This window comes from Microcebus murinus, chromosome 4, assembly GCF_040939455.1.
Source record: "Microcebus murinus isolate Inina chromosome 4, M.murinus_Inina_mat1.0, whole genome shotgun sequence".
Classification (NCBI taxonomy): Eukaryota; Metazoa; Chordata; class Mammalia; order Primates; family Cheirogaleidae; genus Microcebus; species Microcebus murinus.
Window position 1 is genome coordinate 55,627,215 of NC_134107.1, and position 21,594 is coordinate 55,648,808.

Sequence of the window (21,594 nt, forward strand, 5' to 3'; positions counted from 1 at the left end):
ATCATGAAAGGGTGTTGAATTTTGTCAAAAGCTTTTTCTGCATCTATTGAAAGGATCATGTGGTCTTTGTTTTTGCTTCTGTTTATGTGGTGAATTGCGTTTATAGATTTACGTATGTTGAACCATCCCTGCATCCCTGGGATGAAGCCCACTTGGTCGTGGTGGATTATTTTTTTGATAAGTGTCTGGATTCGGTTAGCTAAGATTTTGTTGAAAATTTTTGCATCTATATTCATTAGGGATATTGGTCTGTAGTTTTCTTTTTTTGTTGCATCCTTTCCTGGTTTTGGTATCAGAGTAATATTCGCTTCATAAAAGGTGTCGGGGAGGTTTCCGTTCTTCTCGATGTTGTGGAATAGTTTCTGCAAGATAGGTACTAGTTCTTCTTTGTATGTATGGTAAAATTCAGGTGTGAAGCCATCTGGACCGGGACTTTTCTTTTTAGGGAGATTTTTAATTGCTGTTTCTATTTCAGCTGTTGAGATTGGTCTGTTCAGGGAATCTATTTCTTCCTGGTTGAGCCTAGGGAGGCTGTGTGTTTCTAGAAATTTGTCCATTTCCTCCCCATTTTCCAGTTTGTGTGCATAAAGTTTTTTGTAGTATTCATAAATTGTATCTTGTATCTCTTTGGGATCAGTTGTGATATCACCTTTTTTATTCCTGATGGAGCTTATTAGAGATTTCTCTTTTCTGCTTTTCGTTAGCTTAGCCAATGGCGTGTCAATCTTGTTTATTTTTTCAAAGAACCAACTTTTTGTTTTATTAATCTCCTGAATAGCTTTCCTGTTTTCAATTTCGTTTAGTTATGATTTGATCTTGTTGATTTCGCTTCTTCTGCTGGGTTTGGGGTTGGTCTGTTCTTCTTTTTCCAGCTCTTTGAGTCGTTTCATTAGATTGTCTATTTGTGATCTTCTTGCCTTTTGGTTATAGGCATTTATGGAGATAAACTTTCCTCTCAGAACTGCTTTAGCTGTGTCCCAGAGGAGTTGATAACTTGTCTCTCCATTGTCGTTTTCTTCATAGAAGTTTTTTATTTCCGTCTTGATTTCTTCATTTACGAAGTAATCATTTAGTAGGAGGTTGTTTAATTTCCACGTTTTTGTGTAGAAATGTGAGTTTCTGTTAGGGTTGATTTCTAGTTTTATTCCACTGTGGTCTGAGAAGGTACATGGTATGATTTCTATTTTTTTAAATTTCTTGAGATTTTCTTTGTGTCCTAGGATATGGTCAATCTTAGAGAATGTCCCGTGAGCTGATGAGAAGAACGTATATTCAGTGGATTTTGGGTAGAATGTTCTGTAGATGTCTGTCAGACCCAATTGTTCTAGAGTTTTGTTTAAGTCCATTATTTCTTTATTAATTTTCTGTTTGGAGGATCTGTCTCGTGCCGTCAGTGGGGTGTTGAAATCCCCGGCTATTATGGAGTTGCTATTAATCCATTTGCTTAGCTCCAGTAAGGTTTGCTTTATGAATCTGGGTGCACCTAAGTTGGGTGCATATATATTTAAAATTGTTATCTCTTCTTGTTGGACTGTGCCCTTCACCATTATATAATGACCCTCTTTGTCTTTTACTACTTTTGTTGGTTTAAAAACTAAATCGTCTGAAATTAGAACTGCCACACCAGCCTTCTTTTGGCTTCTATTTGCTTGGGATATTGATCTCCACCCTTTTATTTTTAGTCTATGTGCATCCTTGCAGGTTAAATGTGTTTCCTGAAGACAGCATATACTTGGCCTGTATATTCTTATCCATTCAGCCAGCCTATGTCTCTTGAGTGGAGAGTTTAAGCCATTCACATTTATTGAGAGAACTGATAGGTAAGGTAGATTACTGATCATTCTGTTGGGTTGGATGTTGTTGCTATGATTTCTGTCTTGAGCCATTGTAATATCTGGCCTTTAATATCTTTGGGTTTTGGTTGTTTTTATATCCGTGGATTATTATTATGATGTTCCATGCATAACGCTGTTTTAAGTACTTCTTGTAGGGCTGGTCTTGTCTTGGTGAATTCTCTGAGCCTTTGCTTGTCTGAGAATGTTTTTATTTCTCCTTCATATATGAAGCTTAGTTTTGCAGGGAATAATATTCTAGGCTGGGCATTGTTTTGTTTCAAAAGAGTGAGAATGGGGCCCCAGTCTCTCCTTGCTTGTAAAGTCTCATTAGAGAAGTCTGATGTTATTCGAATTGGCTTTCCCTTGTATGTCACTTGCTTCTTTTGTCTTACAGCTCTTAGAAGGGCCTCTTTAGTTGATACTTTGGTCAGTCTGATGACTGCATGACGTGACGTCTTCCTGTTTGCATTGAATCTCCCAGGGGTCCTCTGGGCTTCTTGAACTTGTATATCGTGATTTTGAGCAAGGCCTGGGAAATTTTCCTCTATTATATCTTCAAAAAGCTTGTCCAGCCCTTGAGTGTTGTCTTCCTCCCCTTCGGCTAAACCTATGACCCTCACATTAGGTTTTTTCACATAATCCCACAGCTCTTGTAGGCTTTGGTCTTTTCTCTTGTTTCTCTGCTGTATTTCTGTGACCGATTTATTTCATTGGAAGGTGTTATCTTCAAGCTCTGAGATTCTTTCTTCTGCTTGATCTACCCTGTTCTTGAGACTTTCCACAGTATTTTGTAGTTCTCTGAGTTGATTCTTCATCTCCAGGACTTCGGTTAAAGTTTTCTTCACTGTGTCAATCTCTTTGTTGAACCTTTGTTCCATTTCTTGGAGGTTTTTTGTGTTTTCTTGGTGTTGGTTATTGAGTTGTTGTTGCAGCTGGGTGAGTGTTCTTATGATCCACATACGAAATTCCTTTTCTGTCATATTGGTTGCCTGATTTTGGTCGGTGTCCGTTTCTAGGGGGCTGGTGCTCCTCCTTGGGGGTGTGTTTTCCGTTTGGTTCTTCATATTTCCTGAGTTCTTTCGCTGATTTCTTCCCATGTCGATCAGTTGTTGTTTCTTTCCTTAGGTTATTGTTTGGGTATTCACACACCTTGTTTAGTTTCTGAGGCGTTAGGTGGTGCCTGTGGGTGAAATTGGACCACTCCCTGTATATTGAGTCAGTGGATGCCGTGGCAAGGCTGTGCAAGATGCCGTCCCTGTCAGTAGGTGGCGTTTGCTTGGAGGAACAGGCTATGGTGTTGATTTTGAGTCCTGTTATCAGCTCTCGTTCTGGGCGGAGCTGGGTTTGATAAGCCTGCCCTCAGGCCGTTAGCAGGGGTCAAAGTTCTGTTCTCAGCTTCCAGGAAAGCTGTCAGGGCGGGGCTGGAATGGTCCCGCTCAGCCAGAAAGTCTGGGTGTGGGGGTGGGGCTGTCTGAGACCTGCAGTCTGCAGCAGGCCTCGCTTCTTTCCACCCTCCCCAACTCTGCAGCTACTCCTGGGCCTCTGCCAGCAGGCCAGACCACAAGCCACCCGGCCTCCCCGGACTGTGGTGCCGGCGGTGAGGTTCCCTGCACAGGAACGCCACCTGGGTTGGGCGCACTGCCTCCTCCTGGGAGGAGGGTTGTCCTCTAGGGCGCCGATCCGCCCCTGGAGGCACACAGCCCTCAGTAGGCTGTTCACGTATAACCCTTCTGTGCCCTGGGCAATGCTAGCCCTCGGTGCAGGGGATCTGGTCTGCAGGTCCGACCTCTGGGTCCCAGAGTTCAAACTGTATTCCCACCAGGGAGAGGATTTCCGGTCCTAATTCACCCACAGGGAGCCCAAGCTGGGTCTATGTCTCTCAGCCTCTGAGTCGGCACCGTTTTCATGGGAACAGGGTGCCAGCAGCACCTGGGAGGGCGGGCGGGGTCCCAAACGGGAAGGTCTGGTTCCCTGGAGGTGCCTCCGGCTGGTGGCTGTATTGTCTCTCTGGGCAGCCGCGGGTAGGGTCGGCGGAGGGGAGGAGGAGGCAATATGGCGCCTGCCGCGCGGCTCGGGTCAGTGCACACGGAGGTGCCCGGAGGAAGTTGGGAACCTGGTGCCACGTCTGCTACTGGCTCACCGTTGGCAGGCGGCGGCAGTCTCTGGGCTGATGTCCGCAGGTCTCTCCACCCGCTGGGGAGCCCACCAGCAGTCCCGAATGCAGGGGAGGGGAAACAGCAGATCCACCTACCCTTGCCGCTGGTCTCCGGGCTGCTCCGGTGGTCTCAGCCTCCAGTTCTCCTCTGCAGCCTCCTCCTGTGGAGTCTCCCGGGGTCTCAGGTACCCCTCCTTCCGGCCCTTGTCTACTGTATGCTCGTCTTCTTGCTTCTTTCCTCTAGTTTCTGCTAGAATCTGTCTTTTCTGCAGAGACCCTCTGTCTGGCGGTGTTATTCGTCCGCCATCTTGCTCCGCCCTCCTCTATTTTTTTTTTTTAAATCCAATAAGAACCACATAGATTTTGTTGCTGATTTTCTTATTTTAATGTTGAAATGTGTGTCCTCCTTTAATACCCATGCCCCCATCCCTATGATTTGCATTGTCTTGTTGGGAAAAAAAAAAAAAAAACAGATTGTGTTGTAGATTCTCCCACAGTGTGGATGTATCTGATTGTACATGACAAGGCTGAGAGTTCACTTTCTGTGTGTTCCCATGTTTGTTTGTGAATTCTTTCAGATGACTGCATGCACAAGTTTGTATTTCAGTACATGGAAATATAAAAACTATAGAAGACCCTTCCCCACGTATATATGAACAAAGATGACTTCAAACAAGCTGGGGGAGCTATGATTCAAAATGTACGGTTTCAGGATGCTGAAGGAATGTGACCTTAGAGTATGTGAGTAGCCTAGAAGAGGGATTTTCAACATGAAGGCTCCAACAACCTAATCAGGTCTCTAAGGCTAGCATCTATGAACTAGTGACAAGTGAACCAAGTTGAAGGTGACTAAGCAAGAAAAGGTAGGTGCTCAGCAGATGGGGGCTGGGCTGTGACCGACTGTCTGAGGTCTGGTCTGTGTTCTCTGAACCTACAACATATTACTGTGGAGACACTGTAAAGGAGGGTTTGGGCTGCTATAAGAAAGGTATGTTTACTGATAGATAAGGAAGGATCAGACAGAAAAAGAAGACCCTGTGTCTCTTTTGGCAAAAGTAGAAGAGCTGAGAAACTAAGACCTGTCTTGGAGATGGAAGGTATTGTGAGCTGGGTGGAAGAATAACATAAAAAGCAGGCGTTGGGTAAGATTGAATATGGTTTTCAGCCTCACCAGGCTGGGAATTTGAGGCATTTGACTGTGAAAAGCCACATATTTGTGTTGAGCCTAGAATTCCTAGACCTTGCTGCTTATCTGTTGACCTGTAGAATACAAACAGCTTTCTGTATAAATGCAATGGGGTGGGTGAGGGTAATACTAGGGAAGAGAGTTGGTATAGGATCTAATCTTTAGTAGAAAAAATTCCAGAGAACAGGATTTATAAGCTTAAAACTCATTTGGCAGTGACAAAATCCATTCATGAAATATTTTGTTAATACTATCCTTGGCATGTGTGTCTAAGAGAGTGTTTGTATGCATGTGTGTGGAAGAGAGAGAAGGAGAGGCAGAGATACAGAGAGAAAAAGAGAGAGAGAGTGAACGGAGGGTTTATAATTATGCAAGAGTATATGTGAATAAATAAATGGTGCCAAAATATATGAGAGAATTTAAGTATAGTTAAGTTTGTGCCTTAAGAAGTATCAAGCGAAAGAGTTTTTATATTAGATCAGTGTGTCTATCTAATAGAATATGCATTTACAAAGAAATAATCTTTTGGATAGAAATCCTGACTGTGTTACTTAGTCCAAAGAATTAGGATATTACATACTTAGACAGTATACATGGTGCTGGAAAACTATCTTTGGAGAAGAAAGGTTTCATAAATCTCAGCTATAGGGGACTTTTCCAATTCAAATTTCAGTTGGCATGTTATCCAGCATAGTGTAGGAACTCAGCTAGTGTTTGCTTAACCGAATTAGGATTAGGATTTTGGATGGCAATGAAGGAGGTTGACCTCACAAATTTAAGAGACAGGGTCATCAGGCAGCCTTGAAAATAGCCAGTAGTTGTCTTGGGGCTAAAATTGACATTCCACAATGAGAGAGCAAGTAGAGCAATGATGTTCATAAATTCATATAGACTATAATGCACTAACCTCTGTAAAATATATCCTATACCTTGTTAACTTTACCAGAAGACAGTGTACAATGAAGAGTGTGGTCAGTCTGGAAGGTTTCTGGAGAAGTAGTGTAAACTACTGTTGGTGGCCAAGAGAAGGAGAATTTTCTTTAGGTAGACTAAGTGTACATCCAAAGGTGTCTGCAACAATCTTGGTTTTTGCAAGTGGCTGCCATTATTATTAACTTCATCCTTGTAGTGGGACTTCAAAGGAGTCCCACTTGAATGACAAACTGTATGGTCACTCTGTCTTTTGGAGTCAATAATGAAGACGAGCTGTAAATGAGAGTGAATAAAGTTTTTCTAATGGTTCTTTACCATGTTCTGTCTTCAGGACTTGAGACTTGTTCCATCTTGGTCTGCCATGATCATTTTCAACCTGAGCAGTTACAACCCAGGAAACTTCATTCTGATGGGGATCCCAGGCCTGGAGCAATTCCATGTGTGGATTGGGATTCCCTTCTGCATCATCTACATCGTAGCCATTATGGGAAACTGCATCCTTCTCTACCTCATTGCAGTGGAGCGTAGCCTTCACGAACCCATGTTCTTCTTTCTCTCCATGCTGGCCATGACTGACCTCATCTTGTCCACAACCACTGTGCCTAAAACACTCATAGTTTTCTGGCTAGAGGCTTGGGAAATCACATTTGCAGGTTGTCTTACACAAATGTTCTTCCTCCACTTTAGTTCTGTCCTGGATTCAGCCATTCTGATGGCCATGGCATTTGATCGCTATGTGGCCATCTGCTCTCCCTTGAGATACACCACCATCTTGACCCCCAAAACCATCATTAAGATTGCTGTGGGCATTACTTTTCGAACCTTCTGCATCATATTGCCAGATGTATTTTTGGTGAAACGCCTGCCTTTTTGCAGGACACGCATCATTCCCCACACATACTGTGAGCATATAGATATTGCCCGGCTCTCCTGTGCTGATATCTCTATCAACATTTGGTATGGCTTCTGTGTTCCCATCATGACAGTCATCTCTGATGTGATCCTCATTGCTGTGTCCTATACCCTCATCCTCTGTGCTGTGTTTCGCCTCCCCTCCCGAGATGCCCGCCAGAAAGCCCTGGGCACCTGTGGTTCCCATGTCTGTGTCATTCTCATGTTCTATACACCTGTCCTTTTCTCCATCCTTGCCCATCGCTTTGGACGCAATATCTCCCGCACCTTCCACATCATGTTTGCCAACCTGTACATTGTTATCCCACCTGCACTCAACCCCATTGTGTATGGAGTGAAGAACAAGCAGATCAAAGATAAGGTCATATATTTGTTTTCTACTAAGGGTATGGAATGATGTTCCACTGGGCAATGGAAAATCCAGTAAAAGTTTATAATGCACAGAAATGTAGCAGGAATAAAGAAGCAAATGCTATTTAAAGAGAGAAATGCTTACAGATGAGTTTGTGTACCAGGTAAGTGGCATGATCTATCTGACAGAGATGTTTGTGTGTGTAAAAAAATTCTGATGACTTCTTTGCTTCTGGAATATGGGATTGTACTGGATATGCTCATGGGATCAGGAAAAAGGAGATGAAAACAGACAGCTGAGTTACTCTAAATGGAAAGTGAATAATATTTGGAAATTGTGATTTACAGCTATAATGAGCGATACGGTGTTATGCACTCTAGTTTTCTTTTAAAATTTGATACAATTTATTTTTTAGTTATTCTGATAATGTTTGAGTGCCAATAATTATATATATTATGTGGAACAATGGGATGTTATTATATACATCATGGAATGATTAATCAGGCTAATTAATTTATCCATCATCTCTCACACACATATCAATTCTTTGTTGGGATAATATTTAAATCTACTGTTAGCAATTCTGAAATATTCTGTACACTATTATTAACTATAGTAGCCACAGTGTACAATAATACATCACTATAACTTATTTCTCTTTTCTAACTCAAACTTTGCCCTCTTTGACTAACATCTCCTCCTTCCCATTCCACTTTCTGCCCCATCTGGTAACTACAATTCTGCTCTCTACTTTTGTATGAACTCTAGTTATATAAAAGTAAGACACATCCGAGAACAGGGGGATTCTGCTTTCTGTGCCAGCTTTCTAAAAACACTCTCAGATACCAGGAGATTTTCTGGTGTTCTCTTATTCTCAGCTGGTTATTTCCATTTTGCTGAGCATATGGTTTGGCCCAGTCATCATATTTTTAAAAGTTTACTGAAAGAATAATAAATAAGTAGACTCTGAGCTGAGATAATTTAAAAGTACATACTACTTTAATCCTGGTAGGAGTTCGAACACATGATTATGTTCTAACATGCAAGAGTGGCTGCCATGAAAGACTGATGACCAGGAAAAACACAACAAAGCAAGGGGACAGCTGCCTGTTCTGTCTCTTCTTCGTATTCTGGCCGTCTATCTTTGGTCCAGTTGTCTGCAATTATTTTTCCACTCTCTTCCACAAGAGAGTTTGTTTATTTCTATGGCTACGGGAACTTTTTCCAGCAATGTTGTACTCAGATTTTATATATGATCCTTCTGATGATTTCAGTGTTTGCTTTCTGAGCTCACAGGAAAAGTGCTAAGATTAAAAAAATAATATAGATGGATGTGCTGGGCAGATTACAACTGCTGCTCTAATATTAGATGTTATGTTAGTATCTTTGGTAATACTGCTGCCATTCTAACCTCAGACACCTTGTGTTTAAGCCTCAGTTCATCATTTTGTCATTTAAAATCCTCCTTCTCTTCACTGTTGAATGAAGGAGAAAAGATATCAGGCAAAGTTTTGCTTTCTCCAAGTTCAGATCAATTGCCCTAGCTGCCAATGGCTCTTTCTGGTGAGGAAGGCTGGAAATTTTCCTGTGCCATTATCAGACAATGAATGAAACCACATGTTCTGGTTTGTTTTCAAAATTGATAATTATACAAAATTCAGCAGGGGACTTTCCCCAACATAAACTGTCTTATCCTATATATTTCCCCTTTGTGCAAATTTCCCAACTTATACTAGAGACTCTATTAATAAGGTTATTGTGTCTTCTTTTATTGGCACATACTCAGAATTTAGTACAGTATTTTACACATAGTAGGGAATCAATGAATGTGTCCCTAGCACCTTTTCTTCCAGACTTTCCACATCTAATCATTCTTTATATCTTCTTTATTCTCTTGGATTTAGTCCTGCTCACTCTCCCATCCATTTGTCTCCAGCTTAACCCACATATTCGCTACTTGTACCTGGACCATATATTGCACATATGCTTTATGTCAGATGTCCATGACAATTAGGAGTATTTTCTGTGTTCCGAAGAATCATGTAGTTCTTATTAAAAATGAGTGATGGAGTAGATTTACAATATATGTCTTTGAAGAAAAGAGACATTTTCATCTTAGATTATTAAAATTAAGTTCCATATATTTTATCTATCATAATTTTAGTCCAATAACATTTACAAAGCACCTGCTATATGAAATAAAATTCATACAAACAAAAAGTAGAGACATGGAGCAAGTATACACACTGTTTACAAGGAAGAAGAGTACACCATACAAATAGATCATTTATGCAGATAATTTCAGTCTTACATATTGCAATGATTGGAGTGTGGTACTAGAAGAGCACAAAGAAACCATCCTCAACCACTCTTTGGAGTCACAAAAAGGTTTCTGGAAGAGCCCATTCCTGTGATATGTTTTGAAGAATACAAATAAATTGAGCCTCAAGTATAAGGAGTTGAGATCTGCCCACTGGAGGGTATTGCCTAAACTGAGGTGGGAAACCACGTGTTTCAAAGGTTTGTATGTCTAAATTGGTGGAAGAATCCTCCATTTTCATGATGGCATTACTCAGAGGGGTTGGCAGTGAGAACTATGGGTGCTCATAAGTCAAAGTGTTTGGCAAATGTAGCGAATGGACTGGAACATCCATAAAAGAGGTTTCTAGAGCATCTCATAGTTTGATGCTGTAGTTGACATTTGAAGACTAATTATTAATCTTCTATCTCTGCCTATACCCTCTTGCGAACATAATTGAGAGATAAGCATAGGAGCCAGACAGCTAGATATGAAGATATGAACTTTATTTCTGACCGTGTTGAATTCAAGGATGTGATATGACTGTATAGTGAGATTGGTTTCCCACTACTTTATTTCCAAATCTCAACTTGGCAGGACACACCCAAGGGTGAGTTGGGGTCCTTGGAACAATCACAGTAGCTCATCCATCTACAGAAGATCATGAACCACAAATTGGGCATTCATGTGTATGGAAACGTGGAGAAAGGACTCTACATCAGTTCTTCTCAAACTTCCGATAAAGAACTTTAAAAAAAGCTTTTCCCCCCAAAACTGGATTGATGCTTTTGTGAAAAGCAGTAACATAAATTACTGAAAAAATTTAAAAAATACACAGAAGATTCAATCCTCACATTTCCTATTTTACTTAGATGACGCAAAAAGCATTCAAAATCCTAGCACTCTGGGAGTCCAAGGCAGAAGTATCACTTTAGGCCAGGAGTTTGAGAGTAGCCTGAGTGATAGTGAGACACCAAACTCTACAAAAAATACAAAAGTTAGCTGGGTGTAAAAAAATAAACAAGTTAGCTGGCACACACCTGTAATCCTGGGTACTCGGGAGGCTGAAGCAGGAGGACCATTTGAGCCCAGGAGTTTGAGGTTGCAGTGAGCTATGATGATGCCACTGTACTCTAGCCAAGGTTACGGAATGAGACACTGTCTCAAAAAAAAAAAAAAATTCAATAAATCTAACCAGAATAAATGTAACATAGGAAATAAATAAAAGACTTATAGAAATTGCACACGTTGTTTGAAAGTGTGCAGGCATATAGATGACTAATGTAGAGGACTTCTATTAGATTCATGAGATTTTGTCATTGTGCGATTATAGTGAAACAAATAATTATGGATAAAGTCCTGCAAGCCCTATGTTAAAAGTCTAGACACACCTTCTGAAGGAATACCATATATATCTGTCTTCAAAGTTTTAATGTGTCAAATGAGCTTACATCTTGCTTGTGAATTTATCTAATGTAGATTGGATTGATGACAATGCTTGTTACAAGCAGTAATATATGATTAAATAATTTTTGTGTGTGTTTTAGTGGTTAGATTTTGCTTTTCTAATGTTAATGGTAGAGACATCTGTCTTACAAAGGTGTATTAACAGGAATGAAAGAAATGATTTTATGGAAATTTCATCCTTTCCAAAATAATTATTTTATATTTTATTGAAAATTATCCAAACAATGCTATATTTTCTAGAAATTTAACTCATTTTCAATGACAACAAATAGATTTTGAATTCTTGCATTTCCTATGTCTGGAATAATTTTTAATGGAAAATAAAATTCAAAGCATTTTATTAAATTAGTAAGTTGGTCAGTGATAAGTTTTTGTAGATATGCAATACATAGTCCATTACTTATTTTATTAAAATAATTATTATATGGAATATGTCATAATATTATATGGAAATTGTGATTTTCCAAATTCTAACTTCTATATTTCCCCCTAAAATGTATGTACTATGGAGAAACATGTTGCAAGATATATTGAGAATATTAAAAATACAAAAGATAGCTAAATAAGCATATCTGGCTATACAATTTATATCCTTAAAATGTTGGGAGAAAAATGTTTCTTATTTTGAAGAAACTCTAAAAGTTCATTTTACAGTTTACACATCCCTATAGAAATTTTTCCCTTAAGAACTTTGTTTCTCATCATGGAAATACTCATTGTTTTTGATCAACTTCCATGTTATTACATAATAAAGAGAATAATCTTGTTCTAGCACATTAAGCTTTATATAATTTGTCATTCTTATTATAGGACTAAATACATTATTCAGGTTAGCTGACCTTTTTTTTTCACGATAAGTCTTTTTATTTACATTCTGAAGTAAGCTCTTTAATTTTGCTAACTACTACAGAAAATTTGCCTATATCTATTAGTATTTCATGAGAATATACTTTTATACCAAACTGAACTCTAAACTACACTTGCTGACACTGTGTCCATCACAATTTTATATACAGTTCAAGTTAGTTTGGTTTTTCCTAAAGAGAGTTGAAAGAATAATTCTTCCTTCACATCACAGTCATGTACAAATCATACATATAATAAAATAATTATTATGCTAGCAAATGTGTGCTTTTATCAAGTTGCAATGAAAAACACTTTGTGGGCTTTATTTGTTCTGTGGATTGGACTTCCATATCATGAACTGGTTCCTCAATGTGTAAAGTTATGTTGTCTTTGGGAAGTGGGCAGCCTGCTCAGAACAGAGGCTACCTCAAGAGAGAACGCAGGCTGGGCTCCTCACTGAGCGACCCCAGGACTAAATCATCACATTGGAAGAGTGACTCCTTGTTTGTGGTCTCTGGGTCACATCACGAGAACTACTCCCATATACCTTAGGTCGTACTGTTTACACACACAAAATGCCACAAGGAAAATTTCTAATATGAGAGAAGGTAATTGGATAGTTCTGGGCTACAAAAACATAACCCCATTGTATAAGAATATTTTGTTGTTGTTTTTCCTAATTGCGTGTTTTTTCTGTAGTGTATACACAAACATTTTTGTTTCTCAAACTAGGGAAAAGACAACATAAACTGTGGTGAGATATTGTAAAAGATTTGCCATTACCATATTCTATTACATGGCTCTAAATGGGAAGGTGTGCATTTTTTGAAGGAGGGAAGAGGTTGTGAAACTAAGAATGTCTACCATTAGGGTAAAACAGTTTCTCCTTGAGGCTCTGGCATCTCAAATAGGCCAATTGAGTCTTAAAATTGCCTCTTTCCAAGACACAGAACGTTGTGTAATGTTGCCTCAAGTTTTCTGAGCTCTAGGTGCCCTGCTAAGTGCCTTATCAATGGTACTTTAATTTTTACAACCACTTTTTAAGGAAAATACATTAATCCTCATTGTACAGTGGAAAAACTAAGCTCAGAAGGGTTAAGGAGAGTGCTCAAGGTTACACTGTAGTGGAGCCTTAGTCAAAAGTCCAGGCTCATTCCACTATGATCCTTTGTCTCTTTAGAGGGCGAAGGGGCAGAAACAATACTAAAGGATGACAACTGGCTACTTCCAGATGGCAACTGGGTTTGTTATTCATGTAGAGTGAAGCATGTCTCCATCTGAGTTTGCTGCTGCCCCAACCAGTGCTTCTGCAGAGGTCTCCTTGCTCAGTTCCTACCTTTCCCCAGGTCCTAAGCATGCCAGTCACATAATCCAGGGACCCAGAAAAGCCTGCAGAGAGAACTTCAGAGTTAAAATAGGGACATGGTGTGCAGGGCCTTGTGGCCCAAGCTGGCAAGCTGGAAGTGATCCTGTAGGTAAAGATGAGTAAATAGAAGTGTCACATCAGCAGTGTGACGTGGTTAGTTGCTTATTGTAATTTTCACTTGTGGAGCTCTTGGGGAAAGTCAATAGGATGTGACCAGACTGGAAGTTGGGTCTGTCCCTTCTTCACTCAATCAGCAAGCCTCTCCTGAGCAGCACCTCTGACCATGGGAGGGAAAAGAGAATCTGCATGGTGTGAGAGTAAGAAATATTTTCCTGGATATGAGTGTCCTCAAGTGTGAAGTGGGGATAATACTAATGACCGCCAGAAGGACTATTAATAGAAGCAAATAAGGTGGCAGCTGTGAGAGTGCTATGAGGGCCGTATGGCCCTGGAGGATGCGAGTGGGTGGGAAGAGCCACGGGTGTCAACATTTGGGGGAACTGCTTGTTCATCCCTGCATGGCCAGGTCATTGAAGATGAAGACAACAAGCCCCTGGAAATGAGCCACAAACTGGAGTGCAGGAATCCTGGTGCCCTGGCTTCTCCCTATGAGACCCCAGCCTTCGACCTGCTACACCTGGAGCTGGAGGAAGCTTGCGAGTTGGAGGCCCAGCTTAAGGCCAAGGGAGGAGGTAATGGGGCTGGAGACCTCCTCCACCAACTCCAGAGCCAGTTACATGGACAGATTATCGAACAGCCCTCCACCTTCACAGCCTTAGAATCCTAACTTCCTGCATGAAATGTTTAAAGCATGACGCTGGCCGAGCTTGAGACTTGGAGTCAAGCCAATCAGAATTTGAATCTCAGTACAGCCACTTAAGGTAAGTGATCTCTGAGAAATGAATTCACATCTCAGACTCATTCTTAGCCATATGTAAGATGAGGATAATTAAATATATGAGAAGATCACATGAGATTACCTAGGAAAGTATAGACAACATAGTAGGTACTGATAAATATATATGTTAGATGAAAAAATGGTTAAATGAATCAATAAATGGATGAATTAGCTCTTCAGTAAAATTATTAGCCTTGCTAGAGAGGTAGGTACTTCTCACACAATGTTTAAAGTCAGTGTGTGTAGAAATGTGGTAGAGAGGTTGAGCCAGGAGGACTGCTTGAGCCTAAGAATTTGAGGCTGCAGTGAGTTATGATCACTCCAGTATACTCCAGCCGGGGACACAGTGTAAGACCCCATCTCTAAAACAACAACAATGACAACCACAAGAAAAAAACAAAAACACCACCATCCCCATTACTATTGTTTATCCTGATTTTTTTCTATGGCTTTATTTAGGAATTTGCTGCCTTTGATCTGTTTTCTCTCCTATCAGTTTCTACTCAGAAACTACAGTGCTCTTCCTAAATCTAGATCGATTCCCTCCTCTACTTAAAATCATCCAACAGTTACCCATGTTGCTGTGAATAAAGTCCCAAATCTCTAACATGTATATCTGGCAAGCCTTTCATGGCATGATGGTGCTAACCAGTTTTTGCTTGGTGTCCCCTGACCCAACCTTCATCTTTCCTCTCCCTCCCCCCCCCCGCCCCAAGCCTTTACACTACAACCACCTTGTATTCCTTTTATGTCATGTGAATCTTACCTCAATAAAAAAGTTAAATAGTAGTCTCCCCTGGCATCTGTCAGCAGGCAGGAGTCCAAACCTGCCGAGCTACCCAGCAATGCACATGGCCTTCCCACGGGGGGAGAGGTACTCTGCAAGTGTGCCGTGACTCAGATCCACACTGCACTCTGCTCTCAGTTCTGCCCACTAGGCCTCACTTGCCTCCTGAGATTAGTTCACAAATCTCAGCGCCCCCATTCCCCTGAGGAACATGATCAAGTCCTGGGAATATGGGGTCTGGACTGTGGGCCTGTCCCTGCATCCCAAAAAATCAATTCTTTATCATGACAGGGAAAAGCATGCTGGGTCCAGCTGCTTTTGGGGTGCTCAAGCAGGTCTGATGTCCCTCCACTATGGGGTAAGCCCTGCTCTGATGCAGCAGAGAGGAGAGCTGCACTGGGGAGGGCTGGAGAGCAGGGAGATCACAGGGTGAGCACCCCCTGGTCCACTACAGGTCTTTAAGAGGAAGATTTGAGCTTATTCCTTCTTGTTCTGCCCTGCAACTACTTGCAGAGCAAGTTAGTTAGGTCCTGGCACTTTTCTCTCAGAATGTTACCTAATCTATGTTTTTCCCCTTTTTCATCTACGACTTTCCCCTTCTTTCTGACACAATCTGGCAGCTGATGTCTCTAGTCAGATATCTTGTCTCTCTTCTCTAAATGCTTCTTTTTATTGTAGTTTTTAGGTTTTCCTCCAGCCAAAGATAGATGCATGATGCAGATGTGGAGCAACAGGAGAAAGGAATTTACTAGAATCGTGGTTTTGATAAACGTACAAGTTTTCATCATTTGACTTACCTTTCCTTCCCCACCCTAGATTCATCATCTATATTGCTATCCCTTAATTTGTTTCCAGAGAGGTTGATCCCTATCAAATGGTATCACCAGCTTATTCTTTGTAGCTGACTTCAGATTGAGATTCAACCAATAGAAGATTCTAATTGGAGATTGGAGGGCAAAAAGGGAAAATATCAGGATATTTCTTTCTATGCTTTCTCTGCTCTGGACGTTCTTTCATGGTAGTAGCAGTGTCTCTATAACATTTCTAGCTTACTGTGTGTCAACCTAAAAAAAGACACCAAAGAAAATATCTCTAAATATGTTAGATTTATTTGGGAGTAAGAAATAAAGATTATAATGTAGAATACATGTAATGGCAAAGATACCAATGCATTCTGTGAGAGAAGGGTAGAGGAAGGGTAAGAGGAGCATTTATTAGCAAAAAGAGATTTACATAAACTGTTCAGGAATAAAGTTCATTAATGCTAGAGTTTCAAAGTCAGAGTTGTCACTTCATTGGTAGAGATGACCTTACTAGAGAAGTGCTCTTCCAAGAACATCTTATTGAATTACTTAAGTTCTATTGAATATCTAGTGATAAATCTTTTCAAAGCAGGAGTTTTGTGAAGGATTTAAAAGATTTTTTTTAGAAAGTTCTCAGAAACAATTGTTATCTCAGACATGCAAGCATGACCCTCCTCTTCTTTGTGCCTTCTTTGCCTTATTTAACAGAAGTGAGTTCTTAACAGAAGTGAGTCTTAACAGAAGTGAGTTAAGTCTTAACAGAAGTGAGTTCATCATAGTATCTGCAGCTTTCTCATTTCTCCCTTTGGATCAAGATCTTTCACTGAAAGCCTCACTGATCAATTAAGTTTTGTTAGGTTTTAAGTGTCCCTAAGTGACAGGAAGAACCTTTCCCAGTTAATTGGCCTTTTTCCATATTGACGGGAGGTGATGAACAGCCAGAAGTCAGTGTTAAGACCCTTTTAGTCATATTTTGGCAACAAGCAGGCCAGAAGGAGAAGCTCTCAGACTTAGTTTGTCTGGATTTCATCCTTAAATTTGATATTATTTTTCCATAGGCATTGGCTATCATCTCGAGGAGCTGGACTAATAATATTCTAACAGGAGTTGTATTTCTGTAAAGATTTGACAGACAACAGGCACACAGTTTAAAAAGAAGAATACAAAGCATATATTACAGCAATATGACAATTCTAGTTTTCATGTTTTTGAGCCATGAACCTAGACTTAAAGGCAAACAACTAAACAGATCAAAGGACCACAGAGAACTGTGTGAGACTTGTAGCCAAGTGGCTTCTTTTCTTATTTTATGTAACGGAGTCTGAACTTTCCCAGAGGAGTTTCTCTGAGTACAACATATAGCATTAGCAGTAGTAGCACAGCCACCACCTTGTTCAGCTAATAGATAAACAAGAGCAATTCTGTTATCTAGCGCTTCCCTTGCAAGAGAAGCTAATGAGCAACAATAGCCTTTGCAGTGGAGTCTGCAAGAATTCTTAGTATATCAGATACATTTCTTATCTTTTTTTTTTTATTAGTGCCTATACCATATAAAAGATCTGCCAAAGGAAGCAAATCTAGAGACCCATAACCACCAAGTAACTCATGTTTAACTCTTTATTGTAATGAGAGGGTAATGTTGTAATTTAGCATAATAATTATTCCAGTGGTAACTTTTAGATTATTATGTATTGACAATGGAGCAGTCAAATGTTCTGATATACCTTGGCTTCCTGTTATCCAAGGGTCTAAACATTGAAAGCTGATATTGAGATATTTCACCTGAAAAACTACATATATCCAACAGGAGCACAGGCAATCCTTCCATCTGTCAGATTTTTGTACATGCTAGAATTAAGTTAAGCATTGGTTATATTAATACATATTGCTAATAGTGCTCCCTCTCAAAATCAGTACCAATAATTTCTTACATCTGTTATAGAGACTCAAAGAGTTTTCCCCCATGACAACAGACTAGAAAATGCAAACAAGGGTTTTATGCTTGTGGAGAAAAAATAAAATAAGAAATAAAAATTAGGAAAGGGTATATAGGCTGCTCCAGATATCTCAGAAAAAATCATCTATGTGGATGTTGTCTACTTCAAATTCTAGATATTTTTAATCTTAATTTGTTGATAGAAGTGCAGTTCCATTCAGGAGCTGATGTTTTCTTTAGATAAAATACATATAGCCATGAATCACTTCCTTTCACCTTGGCAGGCAAGGGCTGCTGAATAGAACCCTATATGGGCCTTTCCAGTGAGCTTGGAGGGACAGGTTTTTTTTTTTTTTTGTAAATGTAGACAAAATCTCCTGGTTGTAGTTATGGGATTTGAGGTCTTTGTCTCTCGAGAGCATACAAGAGAAAGATTGTTATAATTTTTACTTAATTGTATCTTTAAAATATTGAAGAATGTCACTTTTTATTAATTTTGGGTCAAAAGAAGTTGGGGCAACATACATAGTTTGTCCAGTAATTATCTTGAATGGTGAGAATGTATGTGTACAAAGGAAGTGGCCCTTAAATTCAGATGTACTATAAGTAGGGCTTTTGGCCGTGGCAAGTGTAAGGTTTCCACGAACTTTGTCAGTTGGGTTTTAATAGTACTGTTGATACATTCAACTAGTTCAGGGAACTGAGGATGATAAGCACAATGAAAGTGCTGGGGAAGGATAGCACACACTTGCTTTATAACTTCTCTGATGAAATGAGTTCCTTGGTTGCTGTGGTATCTGAGGGGGTTTCCTTAGGTAGGAATGATCCTTTCTAATAAAACTTTAGCTACTGCTGAGGCAGTGGTTCATTTGTAGGGGAAGCTTCAACCAATACAGATAAAAAAAAAGTTAAATAGTATTCTCATTATCATAAAAGTAACACATGATGACATATAGTTCATAAGCCTATTTGATTACAAAATCTTTGTTCTCACCACTCACTATGCTACCTTAGAATGAGGCAGGATTTCTCTAGCCCAGAGATTTGATTCTCTCACTTCCTTTGTGAGTTAAATCATTCTAACTCCTGTGTCAAGCCTAACAAGAGCTACAACAATCATCTGCCAAGAGCTGCTCCCCTTGGATCACAAGAGACAAATGTTAAATATTCAGGAATTTTGCAAGCAGGTCAATATCATGTTGGTAGCCTGAAATCAGCCAGGATGGGAACAACTACATTTTGGGAATCAGTAACTCTGCAGGTCAATCCCCCAAAGCTAGTTATTAGATATTCATCAGTTGTTATACACCCCTGGGTATAGTCCTCTTGAAACTCAACTCACAGTCTTGACTGTGGTTCAAGTCATGACATTAGGCCTTATACAGCTGCACTCAAGTTCTATATACTCTATTGTGCTCTATTCCTCTATTCTTCTGAACTCAGAGTTTTATGTTCCCTGGGTCATTTTATTTTTCCAATGACCCTTCATATTCCACAGCTTGGCAGTATAGTTGGGGGTGGTTTGATAACATATTATTTTATCGGAATTTGTGTGATTATAGGGAATACAGAGGAAAAAAAGTGGGAAGGAAGACAGGGATAGGCACAGGGAGAGCAGCCACCACAAATGCACAAGTTTGAATTTCATGGAAGTAGAAGACCACTTACACTAGAAATTTGGATTCAGCTGTGTTGGGTTTAAAATATTTACTTAAGCAACATTTATTTTATCAATTTTATCCTGAATGCACAAAAATATCATGGACCAGAGGCTTAAAAAAGTTACTATTCACTTTAAATCAGTAACTATTTTGTCCCCCCACAGGTGATTCTGACCCTACAACAATGCAACGAAGACCAGGAAAAATGCCCTAGGCAAACAAGATTTGCATCATAGGCAATACACAAACAAAAATATATTTTCTTTGCTTATAAAAGCCAAAGAGAGTATTCCCCACCCCCACAACCCCCACACACTTCCATCCTTCTGAGAATGTTTCTCTACAGACTAATGGGAAATGAATCTCTCCAGGAAAAAGATAAGGCCATTGTCCCAGCTTTACAAACCTGGAATGTCTCAATACTTCTGGAGTTAGGTAAATCTCTCTGTAGTTCTCTCAGTAACTACCGTGTTTCTCCGAACACAAGACCTACCCTAGCAGGATTTCTAAGCATTTGCGCATTATAAGCCCTACCCCGAAAATAAGACCTAGTGATGGGCGCGGCTACACAGCATAACGCTACACAGCATATCTGCACAACCCATGCATTTCCTCATGGAGCCGTAAAGAAGACAAGCGGTCCTTCTCATCTGCCCCATGAGAGCTCTATTGCTGGACATGAGAGATTGGGGCCAATGGTTCTAAAGGAAATAGAGTGGCAAGAAATTCAGGATGGAATTTGGGGTTTGGAGAGTTATGATGATGTTCCAGAAGAAGACGACTTAACTATATTTGAACAAATGTAGATTGTTGTACCATACTTAACAAAAATAACACATTCCATGAAAATAAGCCCTAGGGTGTCTTCTTGAGGAAAAATAAATATCAGACCCTGTCTTATTTTCAGGGAAACATGATATGCACTTCTAAATTAACTTTTCAAGGCTTGTCATTAGCCCAGCATCAAAAAATTAAAAAAAAAAATATTATCCAGAAATCTTCAACTCAGGAAAATAACAAAATATTTTCTCTGTACCCCATAGTATATCAGGAATCTAAGCAGACAGTTGAGAGGAAGGAGATTCCAGGGTTATGGAGTAAGGTAAATTTTTAAAAAAATTCTTACAGGGGTTTCTGAAGATGGGAAGTGCAAGAGGCATCAGCAGCTCACACCACCCAGTGTAAAGACAGAGCACATGGAGAGCACATAGTGTCTGTTGTCATCCTCCACCCAAAGGGGGCAGCACACAGCTGACAGGGAAAAGCTGCAGGAGGACACTTCACTGTAGCTAAACCATTCCTGGTGGGAAAAGAAAGGAGGAGGGAGGTGGAGGACTTTGCTGTAGATGAAGATGGAGGTTCTACATTGTTTTCCTTTTAACCTTTCACCATAAGGAGGTTAAAACCTCATACCAGGAAATGTAATGACACTAATAACAATGACAAAATTCTTTTGTACAGTGTTTTATAATTCCTAAAGTGCTTTAACATACACTTTCTCCTTGGTTTTTCACATGAACATTCCTGTGAGATAAGTGTTAGGCAGTCTAAAAAGAAGGGCTGCTCAATGGCAAATTAGGAGATTTTCACAGAACACACAGCATTCAAGGCAGGTCATATCTCAGAAACACTTGACCTAATTATCTTTCCTTTTGTTTTCTCCCAGATCATGTTTATTATATCATATGTATGGATAGTGCTATCTAGTATTACTAGGTGTTCCCATTGTTGCTGAATAAAGTTAGAAGAAGGACCTTCCACCTTTCCCTAATTTGTATACAATTTGGGGGATTATTTTTTCTAATATATATTAATAATAGATGTTGGATGGGATACATAGAGAGATAAAATTTAAATAGCACAGGAGAAGTTTTTTGTATGTCAATTTTATTTTTGTTTGGTAGAAATTGAGTTATCATGTTGTCATTAAATATTGAAGAACTCTATGGACATTTAAATACTACTGTTTATATCTGTGAACACACAGACTTTCAACAACCTATTTCCCTTTAAGATAAAAGACTTATTCTATTTGAGACATCCCAATTTCATGAAAAATGACTTGTTTCCATAGCAAGAAGAGTGTCTCCTAAATGGTGGCTTATGTGTCACCTTATCTTCCTTTCCTTTGAGAATACACAGAGAGGTCAGGTCATCC

General features: G+C 39.8%; 1 protein-coding gene across 1 annotated transcript; it reads left to right on the forward strand.

The window, feature by feature from the left end:
• Positions 1-6,458: 6,458 nt before the first annotated feature.
• LOC105883400 (olfactory receptor 52H1-like) lies at positions 6,459-7,418 on the forward strand. The gene has a single exon (XM_012786467.3). The coding sequence runs from the start codon at positions 6,471-6,473 to the stop codon at positions 7,416-7,418; it is 948 nt and encodes a 315-aa protein (XP_012641921.2). The 5' UTR covers positions 6,459-6,470.
• The last annotated feature ends 14,176 nt before the right edge of the window (positions 7,419-21,594 follow it).

What these genes read in the sequence shown, in the direction of transcription:
- LOC105883400 (XM_012786467.3), top strand. Translation starts at nt 6,471, where the DNA reads ATGATCATTTTCAACCTGAGCAGTTACAACCCAGGAAACTTCATTCTG.